Source organism: Babylonia areolata, chromosome 1 (genome assembly GCF_041734735.1).
Source record: "Babylonia areolata isolate BAREFJ2019XMU chromosome 1, ASM4173473v1, whole genome shotgun sequence".
NCBI lineage: Eukaryota > Metazoa > Mollusca > Gastropoda > Neogastropoda > Buccinidae > Babylonia > Babylonia areolata.
The window spans coordinates 81843674-81858673 of record NC_134876.1 but is presented as its reverse complement, the minus strand read 5'-3'; the positions used below and the strand labels follow the sequence as shown (position 1 = coordinate 81858673).

Below are 15000 nucleotides of genomic sequence, written 5' to 3'. Positions count from 1 at the left end.
TTTTGTTGTTGTTGTTTTTTTTTCTTTGCCGGTAAAACTCGGTTAGTTATTGTTGAGCCAGACAGATTCCCAAGGCTGCTCTTCTTCAAGCCTTTATGGGGTGGAGGTTGGCATCATGTTCATCCAGTGAAACCTTCTGCCAGCTTCACACACACACATACACACAGGCACACACACATACACACACACACACACATGCACACTCACACACACACATGCACTCTCAAACATACACACACACACACACACTCATGCACACTCGCACACACACACACACACGCACGCACGCACGCACTGATTGTGCACAATAAGATCAGAAATCCGAAGCTGATTAAATTCCATGAAAAACGAAACAAAAAACAAACCGGTTAACAATGGAAAACTTTAAAAACACATTATAGGGATCAAATACAGTCGAAATGGATATTTTACAGAATGCAAAGGAGGGAAAAACAGTGGAGTTGAAGAAATAAACAATAAAATATCTTTATATGGATTTTTATCATTCAGACATTGTGTTCTCCCCCCCCCTTCATAAATCAAAGCTTAAATCTAATGTAACGTGCGATATTTTTCTTTTTGTTTCTTCTCTGTATTGTTGACGAGTCGAATTCGGGTAAATCAGACTAATCGTCGCAAATATTACGAATATCCAGAAACTTCCTTGTATTTTTTCAAATACTGTGATTCGCACATTATTCGTTTTCTGTATTAAAAGGTGTTGGGTTTTTTTTCCACGGATTTAAATACAAGCTGACAGACCATGGTATTAGTTTTAAAATGAAAAATGAGATGAAAAAAACAAACAAACCCAACTTCAATATTGAACAACAAACAACTGCAAGTTTTGATCTTTGAAGCAAGACAAGGCGAAGCTTATTCAACATGATGTTGTCTAGCGATTCCCGTCAGCTCGCACACCGATGACTAAAAGATTTGTTTCTGTGAACCTTTTCTTCGTTGTTGGGGAAATGTAGGTGTGGACCGAATAAGCAGCCACTCGACTGCCCACTGATCATCAGAAGTATATGGCAAAGAACGTAAAGGACACATACATAGCAAGGAACGTAAAGGACACATCCATGACAAGGAACGTAAATGACACATCCATAACGAGAAACGTAAAGGACACATCCATAACAAGGAACGTAAAGGACACATACATAACAAGGAACGTAAAGGACACATACATAACAAGGAACGTAAAGGACACATCCATAACAAGGAACGTAAATGACACATCCATAACGAGGAACGTAAAGGACACATACATAACAAGGAACGTAAAGGACACCTCCATAATAAGGAACGTAAAGGACACATACATAACAAGGAATGTAAATGACACATCCACAACAGGAACGTAAAGGACACATACATAGCAAGGAACATAAAGGACACATACATAACAAGGAACATAAAGGACACATACATAACAAGGAACGTAAAGGACACATAGGAATATAAAGAACACATACATAGCAAGGAATGTAAAGGACACATACATAACAAGGTACATAAAGGACAGACACATAACAAGGAACGTAAAGGACATATCTTACAAAGAACGTTTAGGGCACACCCATAGCAAGGAAAGGTAAGGCCATATACATAGCAAGGAACGTAAAGGACATATTACAGGAACACAAAGGACACATACACAGCAAGGAATGTAAATGACATATACATAACAAGGAACGTAAAGGACACATCCATAACAAGGAACGTAAAGGACACATACATAACAAGGAACGTAAAGGACACATACATAACAAGGAACGTAAAGGACACATACATAACAAGGAACATAAAGGACACATACATAACAAGGAACGTAAAGGACACATACATAACAAGGAACGTAAAGGACACATCCATGAGGTTAGCAAGTGAAACAAGACAGAAAGCCTCTGACGACAATCATAATCATACAGAAAAAAAAAAAAAAAATTACGGAGAACTTAAAACAGAACGAACATTTCTTTTATGTTAACAAACTGAAGTCTGGAAGAAAGATTAGAAATGAGTCAATTTTTTTTCTTTGTCGACGCTGCATGCATTACAATTGATGGTTTCTTTGTGGAAAGAGAAAACTGACACTTCGTGATGTGTCTTCTGGAGAATGATAAACATTTTGCTCTGTGAATGTAAGGGAACCTCTAAGCCAGCAACAGAAGCATTGCTCGAAAACTGCCAGTTCGTCAACAACATAAAATATCTGAGTACTGTCTGAGTTCAGCTTACCACAAGCTATACATGGACATTATTAACGTACTGTTGAGTAAACAACCATTAAAGACGTATCCGAGTACTAAGGACGATCAAGATTACGCTCAATGACCGATACATCGAATGGATATTCCCTTAATGATGATAAACAGCACTGACCAGATTTCAATGGGGGGAGGGGGGCAGGGAGGATAAAGACACCAGACAAAACTTTCTGCAAACCAAATGCAAATGCGCAAGTGCGCGTACACACACACACACACACACACACACATTCTCTCTCTCTCTCTCTATGTGTCTGTCTGTCTCTCTCTCTCTGACAAACTCATGCATCATCGGCTCGCCAGAATATCAAACACTGTCAGGAGAGAGAAAATTGCAACGGAAATAAAAATGATGCGTTCGCACCACTTTCGGGCGAGCACTTAAAGTCAAAAGAATAAGCAGAGTGAGTAATCGCGGGGAAAAGCGGGAAATATGAGGTGGAAATACCGTAAACAACTGTGGAAAAAAAAAAAAAAAAAAAAAAAGGGGGGGGGGGAGAGAGAGAGAGAGAGAGAGAGAGAGAGAGAGAGAGAGAGAGAGAGAGAGAGAGAGAGAGAGAGGGAAACACAACAAAATCCCCGTTTCTCCTCGATGTCTTTAAAAACAAATGTTCCGTAACATATACGGATCAGTCCGTCTACTTCCACACGTCCTTTAAACTGATCCCGATCCTTACCCACTATACCGCATTTACTTTATAAAAAAAAAATTATATATATACATGTAAAGAAAGAAAAAAAGAAGAGAAAAAAGGTGGATGTCCGACCTTCGCGTGAACCCTGACCATGACAGCAAGCAGTATACTACTACTACTAATGCCAGGGTTACTGACGCTTCGGCGGCTATCACTGCTGCTGTTTATTCTTCTTCCGAGACGAATCGAACGAAGAGGGGAGGAAAAAGAAAGCAACCGCTAATGAGATCTTCATCGATGGATCACTGACACCCAACCTTCCCGTCACCCGCTCCGATCCGGGGCTGTTTTTGCACCCACACCGGCCCCCCGCCCTGCCTCTCCCCCTCCCCTTCTCCACCCCCACCCCTCCCCCATCAAAGACAGCACTCGTGTTTCAATCGATACAGGCCATAAGAGCGACCAGTTACCTTTTTTTGGGTCATCATCATGCCGAACCCCCCCCTCCCCCTAACCCACACCTCCCCTCCACCCCTCTCTCTCTGTCGTTTTGTTTCCGACTCTTCTCCAGCGCCTTCCATCCAATCCACTAAACCATTACCCTGACTAGGAAGAAATATCCGGGGAGACGAACGAGAATTGATTGGTGTGCTCAAATTAATTTTGCAGTGGCTGGTAGGATTAGGAGGGAGGCAGGGCCTTTCGATACCCAGGCTTGGTCAACCCTGATTGATGAAGCAGGCCCTTTTACCTTGACCTCTCTGGTTTGTGCCTTGCCTGCCTGCATGTGACCGGTCAGATTTGCTCCCGCACCCTAAGGCAGATTGCTGCATCCTGTCAGTTTTGTCCCACCCCGATTCCCCATGCGTTTCGTTTTGTTTTGTATGGTTGAACATGTCCTCCTGGTTTTCTAGAAGTTCTTCAGTTTGGGAAAAAGAACAAAAAACAACAACAAACAAACAAAAAACACCAAAAAAACCCAACGTTCCCGTGGTAACAACTGATAATGTGCGGCATAATCAAAGAAGCTATCAATCAGTTGTTGCTACGTGTGTTTAAGTATATGTCAACAATTTCCCCATTTTTTATTTTTTTTTTTTTTTTTTTTAAATTCATTTATTTATTTATTAATTTTTTTTTTTTAACAAAGTGAACAATGATTAATGAGTGCAGCATAGTCTGCGTAGACATCATTATAACCTTTTTTTTTTTTTTTTTTTAGACTGTCTTGTCATTTGAAATGTTAAAAAAGGATAAATCTTTTGCCCCTGAAAAAAAGGAAATGTGTAAGTGGGGGAAAAAAAAAGATTGATTCTAAGTTTTGTACACATAATTGTATGATTTGTACATCTTCCTTCCATAATTATTTCTGTAACAAGCCCAAAATCAGTAAACGAAAAGTTGTATTTATTCCATAAATGCTATTGATTACTTTGAGTTTGACATAGTTATGGAATGCCGGGTATTGGTTTGATTATTTCCATGGTGTTTAGTTGATCGTGTAATTTATACACAAAATAAAACGAGGTGGTCGACCCAAGAATGTCCGGGTAAAAAACAACAAAAAACAACAACAAACAAACAAAAAACAAACAAACAAACGTTCCCGTCGTTTTCTTCTTCCACTTCGGTAAAACAGGCACTCGGCTCTTTTTCCCCTAAGGGTAAAACATGCCCCGCAGATGTAGTTTACCCTCCCCCCCCCTCCTGCCCCCCGCGATCTCGTTTTTGAGAAAACGATCAAACTCATAACCCTCATATATTTTTGGGGTGGTAAAACATGCCAGGGAAAAACCATCACGCCCTCATTCTCCCCCAGTAGTCTCCAAAGCATGCCCTCCAGTCCCGGTCTTTTCCATCTCAGCTTCTCTCTTCCTTCTCTACAGTAAAACGTGGTGATATAGCTGTCCCACGAAGTTGCGCTCCCCCCCCCCTCCTCCGCTCCATTCTACCAATCCTTGCCTTCAAGCCTCGCCAATCATTGTCGCTTTCCTTTTCCACTCGGTGTGAACATGCTGCTGAGCAACTCGGACGTTGCAACCAAATCGTTCACACTTTCATCAAAAGAACTTGTATCTCTCTCTCTCTCTCTCACACACAGAAGTTAGGAGGGGGAGTGGGGGAGTACAGGGGTGGGGGTGAGGGTGGGGGCTGTGAGTGAAGAACGCGGAGGGAAGTATTCACTGACCTCAAACCACCCCCACATCCCCATCCTGAGTCCCCAAATGGGACTCATCTTGCTAATTGAAAACTAACACCCCCAATATCCATCAATTCCAGGCAGTGGAAGGACGGGCTAAATAACTTGACCAACCAGACAAATTGTCGGCAACGTGGAGCTGGGACGGGTGGTCGGCGATGGAAGCAAGTACACACACACACACACACACACCACACACACACACACACACACACACCCACCACACACACACACACACGAAGTCTGTTTTATCGACTGAAAATAACAGCTTTTTAAGAGGCCAAAGTGCTTAAAAGGTGAGAAAAGAAAGGTGTTGAATTTGGCTTTGATTGCGTGCGGATCTCTCTCATTCTGGCCTCCCCTCCCCCCTCAGGCAAATTACATTGTGCGAGGTTTTAATAGCAATTAGATTCTTCAACTTAAAACACAAACACAGAGAGAGAGAGAGAGAGAGAGAGACATTGGATCAATAGCACGAAAAAAAGGGAAGAGGGGAGGAAGGGGACGAGGAGGAGGACAATGAGGAGGAGGCAGAACAGAAAAGAAGGGGTGTGTGTGTTGGGGGGGGGGGAGGGTGGCGGGGAGGGGGGGAGCGGGGGGAGAGGGTGTGTGTGGAGGGGTGTGGGGGGTGGAGGGGGAGAACAACAAGGGGAAAAAGGAGGAGGAGGAAAGCCACAAGTTCAGACATGAAAATACCACGGCATGTAACAGTGTCTGCAAGCACGCTGGTTCTGCATTTCTTACAAACATAACCGGACACGGCCTGTTTGAAGGAACGACGAACTCGGAACATCTGTATGCCGCGTGCAGTGCGTGAACGGCTTTTAGTTCAGCAATTATTCATACTAGTAGCCCAGTACTGCTGGCGGGTGTTTGGAGGGGGAGGGGAGCGGGCCCTTAAGGTTCCCGGCGGAGGAATTATTCAAACTTTCCGGACGTTTTAAGGGGTGAATAGCCACCCTTTACGCTGACTGTGTCAACACCATGAAGGATTTAAAGTGATGGTAATACTCTGTATCGGTTTTAAGGGCTGGAAGGCGAGAACTGGCATAGAAGATGTGGGAGAGTATGGAGGGCAAAAAAAGTAGAAAAAAAAGAAGACCAACCAAAGAAGCAACAAGGCCTGATTCAAAATGCAAGAGTGGTGGGCGTTTATTTGCCTGCAAAACAACCCACTCCTCTCTCAATGCATTTCCCTCTCCCCTCCACCCACACCTCCACCCGCCCTCTCACTCTCACTTTATTTTTCGCTATACAATAATATGCCCCACCTTTCTGTAGGTCAATACAAATTTAACCACCTCCCGTTTTTTCTTTTCTTTACCTCGTTTAAAACAAATACCCACTCTCCCTCTCTCTACCGTTCAATACAAATTATGTTCTCCCAACACAGAAATTTGTTGTGACAAAGAATAATACAATACAATACAATATCCTCTGTCTCGTTTTTTTTTCTTGTTCAAATGCTTTAGGGATTCCAAAGGGAAACAAAACATACGCGGAATCACTAATTTAAAACAGCTGCAGCTCAGTGGAAACTGCACCCAAGCGTCCATGCCAAACATGCACACAAACTGAGCACATCCTGTTATTGGACATGGGAACGAAGAATAATTCATGTAAGTGACAAAAAAAAGAAAGAAAGAAAAAAGAAGGCAAAACCCACTCCAACTATAGAATGCTGTTTATCTTCACGGAACAACTGATCTTCAAAGCCACCACCAACAACAACAGCTCTAAGAGAAAGATCAACATCGTGTTATTAATGAATGCAGGCCTATTTCCGGACGATACAAGCAAGCTCTCAGACACACACAAACTCCACCCGCCGATGCCCGCCCCCCACCCCCCACGCCCCCACCAGGATACAGTGTGGATAGTCCTGAGGTCAGGTGCGGCCCGGTCGCCAGCCCTGTGAGCTATGACCGAGCGTCAGCCCGTCAGACCGGTTATGGATTGCCTGTATGACACACCACGGGGAGTCAGCACCACGGAAACTAATCTTATAATGATAGGTTTGTGGCAAGCCCTCTTTTGAACGGGGGGAAAAATTAGAATGACTGGAGACGTCACCTAATACACACACACATGCGCGCGCACGCACACACACACACACACACACACACGCAGGCACACACACACACACACAATTACCCCATATCAAAGTTCAGATCCTGCTGGGACAGACAGTGTATGGGAACATAATTATTTCCCCAGGCTCAGATCTAGAAAAAGTGAGAGCGAGAGGGAGTGAGGGAGAGAGAGACAGAGAGAAATAGACAGAGACACAGAGAGACAGAGACAAAGGAAACGAGGAGGGGTGGAGGGGAGGGGAGGGAGAGACAGAGAGAAAAAGTGTCAAGTGTAGCTTATCACAAGCCCGCAGAAATAGATATTAAAATACGCGGGGCACACACAGCCTGTCGATAGAATCCGCCGACTGTATAGAGAGCTGTATTGAACATCTCAACCACAGGCAATCAGAATCCACAACGCGCACAGCTACATGCAGCTTGCCTTAGTGTAAATTTGCTTATTTCATTTCATCATTACTACTACTACTACTACTACTACTACTACTACTATTTATTATTTATTATTATAACCATTTCATTTCATTATTATTATTATTATCATTATCATCATCATCATCACTGCCGAACAATTATTCATGCACAAAGCCCACGTATTCCAAAGTCTGACATTCGAATGGGGCTCGTGTTTGCTCTGTCAAAATATAATTATTCAAAAAGATTTCTCAGACGAAGAGAGAGAGCTCCCACGCCAGGAGTGTCAACAGTGGCAGGACGAATTAAAACAAAGGTGACATTTCCTCCCAAACAGAACTGGCAGGGAGGTAGGTGGGGGTGTTAGGAGGCTGGGGGTGGGGGGAGTGGAGTGGAGGGGAAGGAAGTTCGGAGGGAAGGGTGGGGGTGGAGGGGGGTCAGGGCAACATCGACCGTTCAACACGCCATCGATCCTGGACGCTCTGCAGAGCGCAAAAAGACCGTTATCCAAACTATCCCCCCCCCCCGCCCTCCCCACCCGACGTTTTCCTTTCAATCGATGAGACTCAAAGTCCATGCAAGCAATTTATTTCTCATTTTCTTACACACACACACACACAAAAGCATACATTAAATGTCTTTGACGAATTGTGAAGAAAGGACAGCTGGCACATGTTTTTGTCCTTACTCCTCAGAGACACATTGAAAGGGAGACAGGCAGGGGGGTGGGGGGTGGGGGGTGGGAGACAGGCAGGGGGGTGGGGGAGAGAGAGACAAGGGGTGGATGTGGGCAGAGAGGAAATGGGGACTGGAAAGATGGGAGGAAAACAACAAAAGGATAGAGAGAGAAAGGAGTTGGGGGAGGGGGGTGGGGAGTGGGGGTGGGGGGGGGCGTAAGACAAAACAAATTTAATCTGAAAAGAAAACAAAGATTCCATAGCTCATACGCTATCCAAAAAAACAACAACAAAAAAACAACAACAACAACAAAATAACAACAACAAGCTATTAAATAAATAAATCGATAAACAGATAAATATATATATATTTTTAAAAATCTATTAAACCTGAAGTGAGTTCGCACGCGCATGTGAAATATCTGTATTTCACAGTTATCTCGTTTCCAATTCTGAGACCTCATATATACACATGTGTATTTTTTTTCTCTCTAAACATCCAGCAGAATGGTTGAATATTCCACTGTGACTTCTTTCATATTTACCCTACCCTCCCGACTGAAGCGAGATGCTAAAAGTCCATTAATTTTCTCAGCTTTACCAACGAATGACCAAAAGCTCACTCAACTATGCATAACTTCCGACAACAGCCTACCTTCGGTGTCACAGTGAAATATAGTGAAATATAGCTTCAAGTTTGCTTATCGTAGACATTGCCGACATTTCCAAACGATGGTTGTTGACAGGTCTAATTTTGGAACATGGGGAATGTCGATCGACTGTGCAAGTACGAGAGCCTTTAAGACATCGAATACTTTTCTATCTCGTGTGTGTGTGTGTGTGTGTGTGTGTGTGTGAGCGCGCGCGCGTGCATGCGTGTATGTCAGTGTCTGTATGCATACCTGTTTCGTTCGCATTCTCAAACACGCTACTTTTTTCCCTCTTCTTTCTATTTTCAATCTTACTCCCTCCCTCCCTTGTGTCTGTCTGTGTATCTCTATCTCCCTCCAATCTCAGAGCTCAGCTGAAACAAAAACTGTTCCTTTCTCCCCCTGTCCCTGCCCCTGACAACGTGATGATGTACAGCAGTGAGTCCTCTGCTCCATCTACCTGTCCAGGAATCTTACAGGTCGCTTCCAGCGGGGGACACAATTGACAAAGTGTTGCATGCTGCAGCACCCCTTCCCCCCCCCCATCCTCCATTCCCTCCAACCCCCCCTGGTCCCTGCTGGCCGAGTTGCCCCTCCTTCCCCCTCCCCCCCCCCTCCCGGCACAATCAATACGTCCTGATGAGGCGCGGCATGTCTGAAGCCAGTCCACCGTGAAGATGCTCGCTTGGATCATTTCACCAATAAAACTTCCCACCACCCACCACCACCGCCACCGTCACCCGCAAGGGAACAGCGCAGTGGAGGGCTATTCATTTTCTGTCACCATCGTTATTATCATCATCATCAGCAGCAGCAGCAGCAGCATTATCACCACCACCACCACCACCAGCAGCATCCCTTTTTTCTTTTGCAGTTATCATCATGCCGATCCGTCGGCGACAAAAAAAAAAAAAAAAAAAAAGAAAAGAAAAGAAAGAAAGAAAAAAAAAAAAGATCGGAAAGCTTTCAAAATCATCACCATCGTCACGTGATCCAAGTGGATTAATAAAGTTTTTTTAAAATTTGATTGGATTTGGTTTGAACTGATCGTCATCAGTAATGGGAGACAATCAGCATCCTTTTCGTGACCTCAGACTGGCAAAAAAAAACTACCAGTGGATACGCTAAGGGCCGAATTACACAGTTTTCCCGTTATATGTATTGACAGGGTAAACAGTGGTTAGGTCTGGTTAGTTCTAACGGCAGATTGTTAAGATCAAATGCCACTGCTTGGGGTATTTTGTTTCAGTTAGGAATTAATGATGATAATAAAAAAAAAGAAATAAGATTTAAAACAAAAAAGCTAGTGAACTATACGATGGTACTGTGACAATCAAAAATGATCATGAATGTGTGTATTGCAGAGATAAAGAAAGAAAGGTCAAGTACCGCTCATGCAACGAGCACATTCAACCACCCCCCACCCCCAGAGAAAAGAACAACAAAACACAGAACAACAAACAAACAAAAACTATCCCTTCAAGACAGAGTAAATCCAGCATTCACAAACTGCAGTTGTTTTAACAAGTCCAGCAAGACCAATAACAATGCCTTCACAGAACTTTTAAAGAGTTTGGCTTGTTCCATAATTATGCACGTACAGACAGCACTGAAGAAAGGCCAAAGTAAAATTCACGACCTCCTCCGGTGGACAGGCACAGCAATACACGTCTCCAGAGTGAAAGCCCACCATTGTGTGAAGTGCACGAGTTGTAAATGACCGCTGAAGCTCTGCCTTGCACACGACCTAAATCAGGAAGCGCGGGAAGACATGTGTTCATTATCATGCCGAGAGTGCATCATTACCCTGTCCCGTCTGACAGAAATGAAGAGCACCGATATAATATGATGACCCCCGCGATATCAGAGCCCCACCCCCAGATTCTTGCCACGATGACAACAGCGCTTCCTGTCGTAAAGCTTACCGAGCGATCAGCGATGCACTCGTTATTTCTCAAAATAATTCATGATACTATGAGAAGAAGTTAGTGAGAAAGAGAGAAAAAGAGAGTGAGAGACAGACAGACAGAGAGACAGAGACGACGGAGAAAGAGACAAAGGCACAGAGAGAGACAGAGAGAAAGAGACAGAGAGAAAGAGAGACAGAGAGAGGCAGAGACCGAGGTAGATAGACAGAGAGATAGACAGAGGCAGAGGTAGATAGACAGACAGAGGTAGATAGAGACAGAGACAGAGGTAGATAGACACAGAGACAGAGGTAGATAGACAGAGAGACAGAGGTAGATAGAGAGATAAACAGAGGCAGAGGGGAGGAGGACAAAGACAGAGACAGAGGTAGACAGACAGAGAGACAGACAGACGGAGGAGAGGAGGACAGAGACAGAGACAGAGGCAAAGTCAGAGAACAGGAAAATGTGTTTCTTGCGTACGTGCGCACAAACTGATAAAAGGCGCACTAAGCATAAAACTTTAAAAAGTAATTATGACGGGGTGATGATAATTACGCTGTTCGCACCTTGTGTGTGTGTGTGTTGGCGGGGGGGTGGGGGGGCCAGGGGGGGAGCTGCGGGGGGGAGGGGGCGTGGGGAAGGGGGGTTAGGGGTGTGTGTGTGTGTGTGTGTGTGTGTGTGCCTGCGCGCGTGTGTGTGTACTTGTGTGTATTGTGCGCACGCACAAGGGCTTACGTGACTGTGTACACACGCGCACTCACGCGTCTTATGTGCCCGCAATCCCATGGTTAAGTGAAAAACAAAACAAGGTAAAGCAAACTGTGCCTCGTTTCGCAGCGGATCGGTGATCAGCAGCCAACATTTGGGCAGGGAAAGTACTCTGGTACCTTTTGCACCCCGAGAAAAAAACAACCCATCAGCCCACAACGCCTCCACTTCCTCCTTTGGAAAGATCTGCCAGGCAACCAGCCATCCATCCAACCAAGAAACCAATCAGCCATCCAATCAACCAAGAAACCAATCAGCCATCCAATCAACCAGCCAGCCAGCCAGTGAGCCAACCAGCCATCCAACCAATCAGCAATCCAATCAACCATCCATCCATCCAGTGACCCAACCAGCCATCCAGCCAGTGACCCAACCAGCCAGTGACCCAATCAGCAATCCAATCAACCAGCCATCCAGCCAGTGACCCAACCAGCCATCCAACCAATCAGCAATCCAATCAACCAGCCATCCATCCAGTGACCCAACCAGCCATTCAACCAGTGACCCAACCAGCCATCCAGCCAGTGACCCAACCAGCAATCCAATCAACCAGCTATCCAATCAACCAGCCATCCAACCAATCAGCAATCCAATCAACCAGCTATCCAGCCAGTGACCCAACCAGCCATCCAACCAGTGACCCAACCAGCCATCCAGCCAGAGACCCAACCAGCCATCCAACCAATCAGCAATCCAATCAACCAGCCATCCAGCCAGTGACCCAACCAGCCATCCAACCAGTGACACAACCAGCCATCCAGCCAGAGACCCAACCAGCCATCCAACCAATCAGCAATCCAATCAACCAGCCATCCAGCCAGTGACCCAACCAGCCATTCAACCAGTGACCCAACCAGCCATCCAGCCAGTGACCCAACCAGCCATTCAGCCAGTGACCCAACCAGCCATCCAGCCAGTGACCCAACCAGCCATCCAGCCAGTGACCCAACCAGCCATCCAACCAATCAGCAATCCAATCAACCAGTCATCCAGCCAGTGACCCAACCAGCCATCCAGCCAGTGACCCAACCAGCCATCCAGCCAGTGACCCAACCAGCCATCCAACCAATCAGCAATCCAATCAACCAGCCATCCAGCCAGTGACCCAACCAGCCATCCAACCAGTGACCCAACCAGCCATCCAGCCAGAGACCCAACCAGCCATCCAACCAATCAGCAATCCAATCAACCAGTCATCCAGCCAGTGACCCAACCAGCCATCCAGCCAGTGACCCAACCAGCCATCCAGCCAGTGACCCAACCAGCCATCCAACCAATCAGCAATCCAATCAACCAGTCATCCAGCCAGTGACCCAACCAGCCATCCAGCCAGTGACCCAACCAGCCATCCAACCAATCAGCAATCCAATCAACCAGCCAATCAACCATCCATCCAGTCAGCCAGATCACTCACTCACTCATCAACACTCACCCGATGCCCGTTAATGAGGCCGCTTACCTGGTAACTATGGTGATGGTGATGGTGGTTGCTGTTGCTGTGGCTGCCGCTGTTGCTGCCGTGGTTGAAGTTGCTGCATGGCTCGCCGCTCGCCCCCGTCACTTCAGGCGTGGCGGTGCGGGATGACGTCAGACTGTCCGTGACGTCATCGTGGAATGTATCGCTCTGCCGGTGCTCTGAGGAAAAAAAAGAAAAAAGAAAAAGAGTTAGACATAACGCATCTGGTAACTGAACAAAGAGATTAAAATAACATTTCGATAGCACCGACGACAAAACCTAACATCAAGAATGATTAGCACATGATGGGCACCTCTGATCGAGTTCAAATGTAACAGGAAGAAAAGCCGAAAAGCCCTGGAGCCAGCTGCACTGCTCGGACGGACGAGCCAAGTATGGTCGTAACCCGCTACTAACTGTGTGTAGTATGGAACTGACCAATGGCGTAGTTCGGTCAACGTAGGCATTCTGTCAAAAAGTTCGAACCAAGCAATGCAAATGGAACCTGACCATCACAAGGCAATCCGTGTTTAACACCTTTATCCGAAATTTGACTCAGGAAGACAAATAAATCCAAGAACTCCACAAGGGAACATCATGAACACAGGGTTTTTTCCTTCAATGATCACACCCTTTCTCCCGCACAACATTTTCAACGGGTTTAAGATAATGTTACAGAGAGGGTGTCACTGCGTGTGAAACCAGAGCGGAGCACGGGGGGACGGGGGTGAGATGGAGCTCAAAGTGATGAATCTAATATGCAAGTGAGTGTGCGGGCGGTGTGTGTGTGTGTGTGTGTGTGTGTGTGTGTGTGTGTGTGAGGGACAGAGAGGGAGAGAGAGAGAGAGAGAGAGAGAGACAACTGGACTGAATGATTTTTATTTTCTGAGGGTGAGTTAGCAAGACGAATGCTTTTTCTTTCATCCAGCCTTCGAATGGGAAACAGAATAAAAAAATAAGAGACAGACAGACAGAGACAGAGAGAGATGGATGAGCGGGAGAGATGTGGGTGAGGGAAGAGAGAAGGAGGGGGATACGGATAAGGACAGTCTATTCACTATATCACAGCCACTATAGAGGGGTAAATAAACAACAGCCGGTAAGTCGAAATCGGTCGAATAAGCATGAAAATAAAATCAAATTAAAATCAATAAACTTAAATCACATGAATCTAGCAGCTAGAGTGCAACATATGACGAGGTTGTAATTTCTCTGCACGTGAACACTTTCTGTAGGGAGATGAGTAAGTTCTATAAAACATTTTGCAGAAGGCGGAGTAAGGGTGGTGACGGGGAGAGACGCGGAGACGAGGGGAGGGAGGTGGAGACGGAGGTGGAGACGAGGGGTAGGGGGGACGAGGGGAGGGAGGGAGGTGGAGATGAGGTGGGGGGACGAGGGGAGGGAGGGAGGTGGAGATGAGGTGGGGGGACGAGGGGAGGGAGGGAGGTGGAGACGAGGTGGGGGGACGAGGGGAGGGAGGGAGGTGGAGACGAGGTGGGGGGATGAGGGGAGGGAGGTGGAGACGAGGGGGCGAGAGGGGTGGAGACGAGGGGGAGGGGGGACGAGGGGAGAGAGGGAGGTGGAGACGAGGGGAGGGGTGTGGAGACGAGGGAGGGAGGTAGAGACGGGGAGAGGGAGGTGGAGACGAGGGGAGGGAGGTGGAGACGAGGGGTAGGGGGGACGAGGGGAGGGAGGGAGGTGGAGATGAGGTGGGGGGGACGATGGGAGGGAGGGAGGTGGAGATGAGGTGGGGGGGACGAGGGGAGGGAGGGAGGTGGAGATGAGGTGGGGGGACGAGGGGAGGGAGGGAGGTGGAGATGAGGTGGGGGGGACGAGGGGAGGGAGGGAGGTGGAGATGAGGTGGGGGGACGAGGGGAGAGAGGGAGGTGGAGACGAGGGGAGGGGGGTGGAGACGAGGGAGGGA

At 46.5% G+C, this 15000-nt stretch overlaps 1 protein-coding gene across 2 annotated transcripts in view; it reads right to left on the bottom strand.

The window, feature by feature from the left end:
- Window positions 1–15000, bottom strand: part of LOC143288149 (uncharacterized) — a 528503-nt gene that overhangs the window by 56975 nt on the left and 456528 nt on the right. For both annotated transcript variants that reach the window (XM_076596456.1, XM_076596447.1), the window contains one exon: window positions 13080–13255. In XM_076596456.1, the coding sequence (XP_076452571.1) occupies window positions 13080–13255 (176 nt within the window). The remainder of the gene's footprint in view (window positions 1–13079; window positions 13256–15000) is intronic.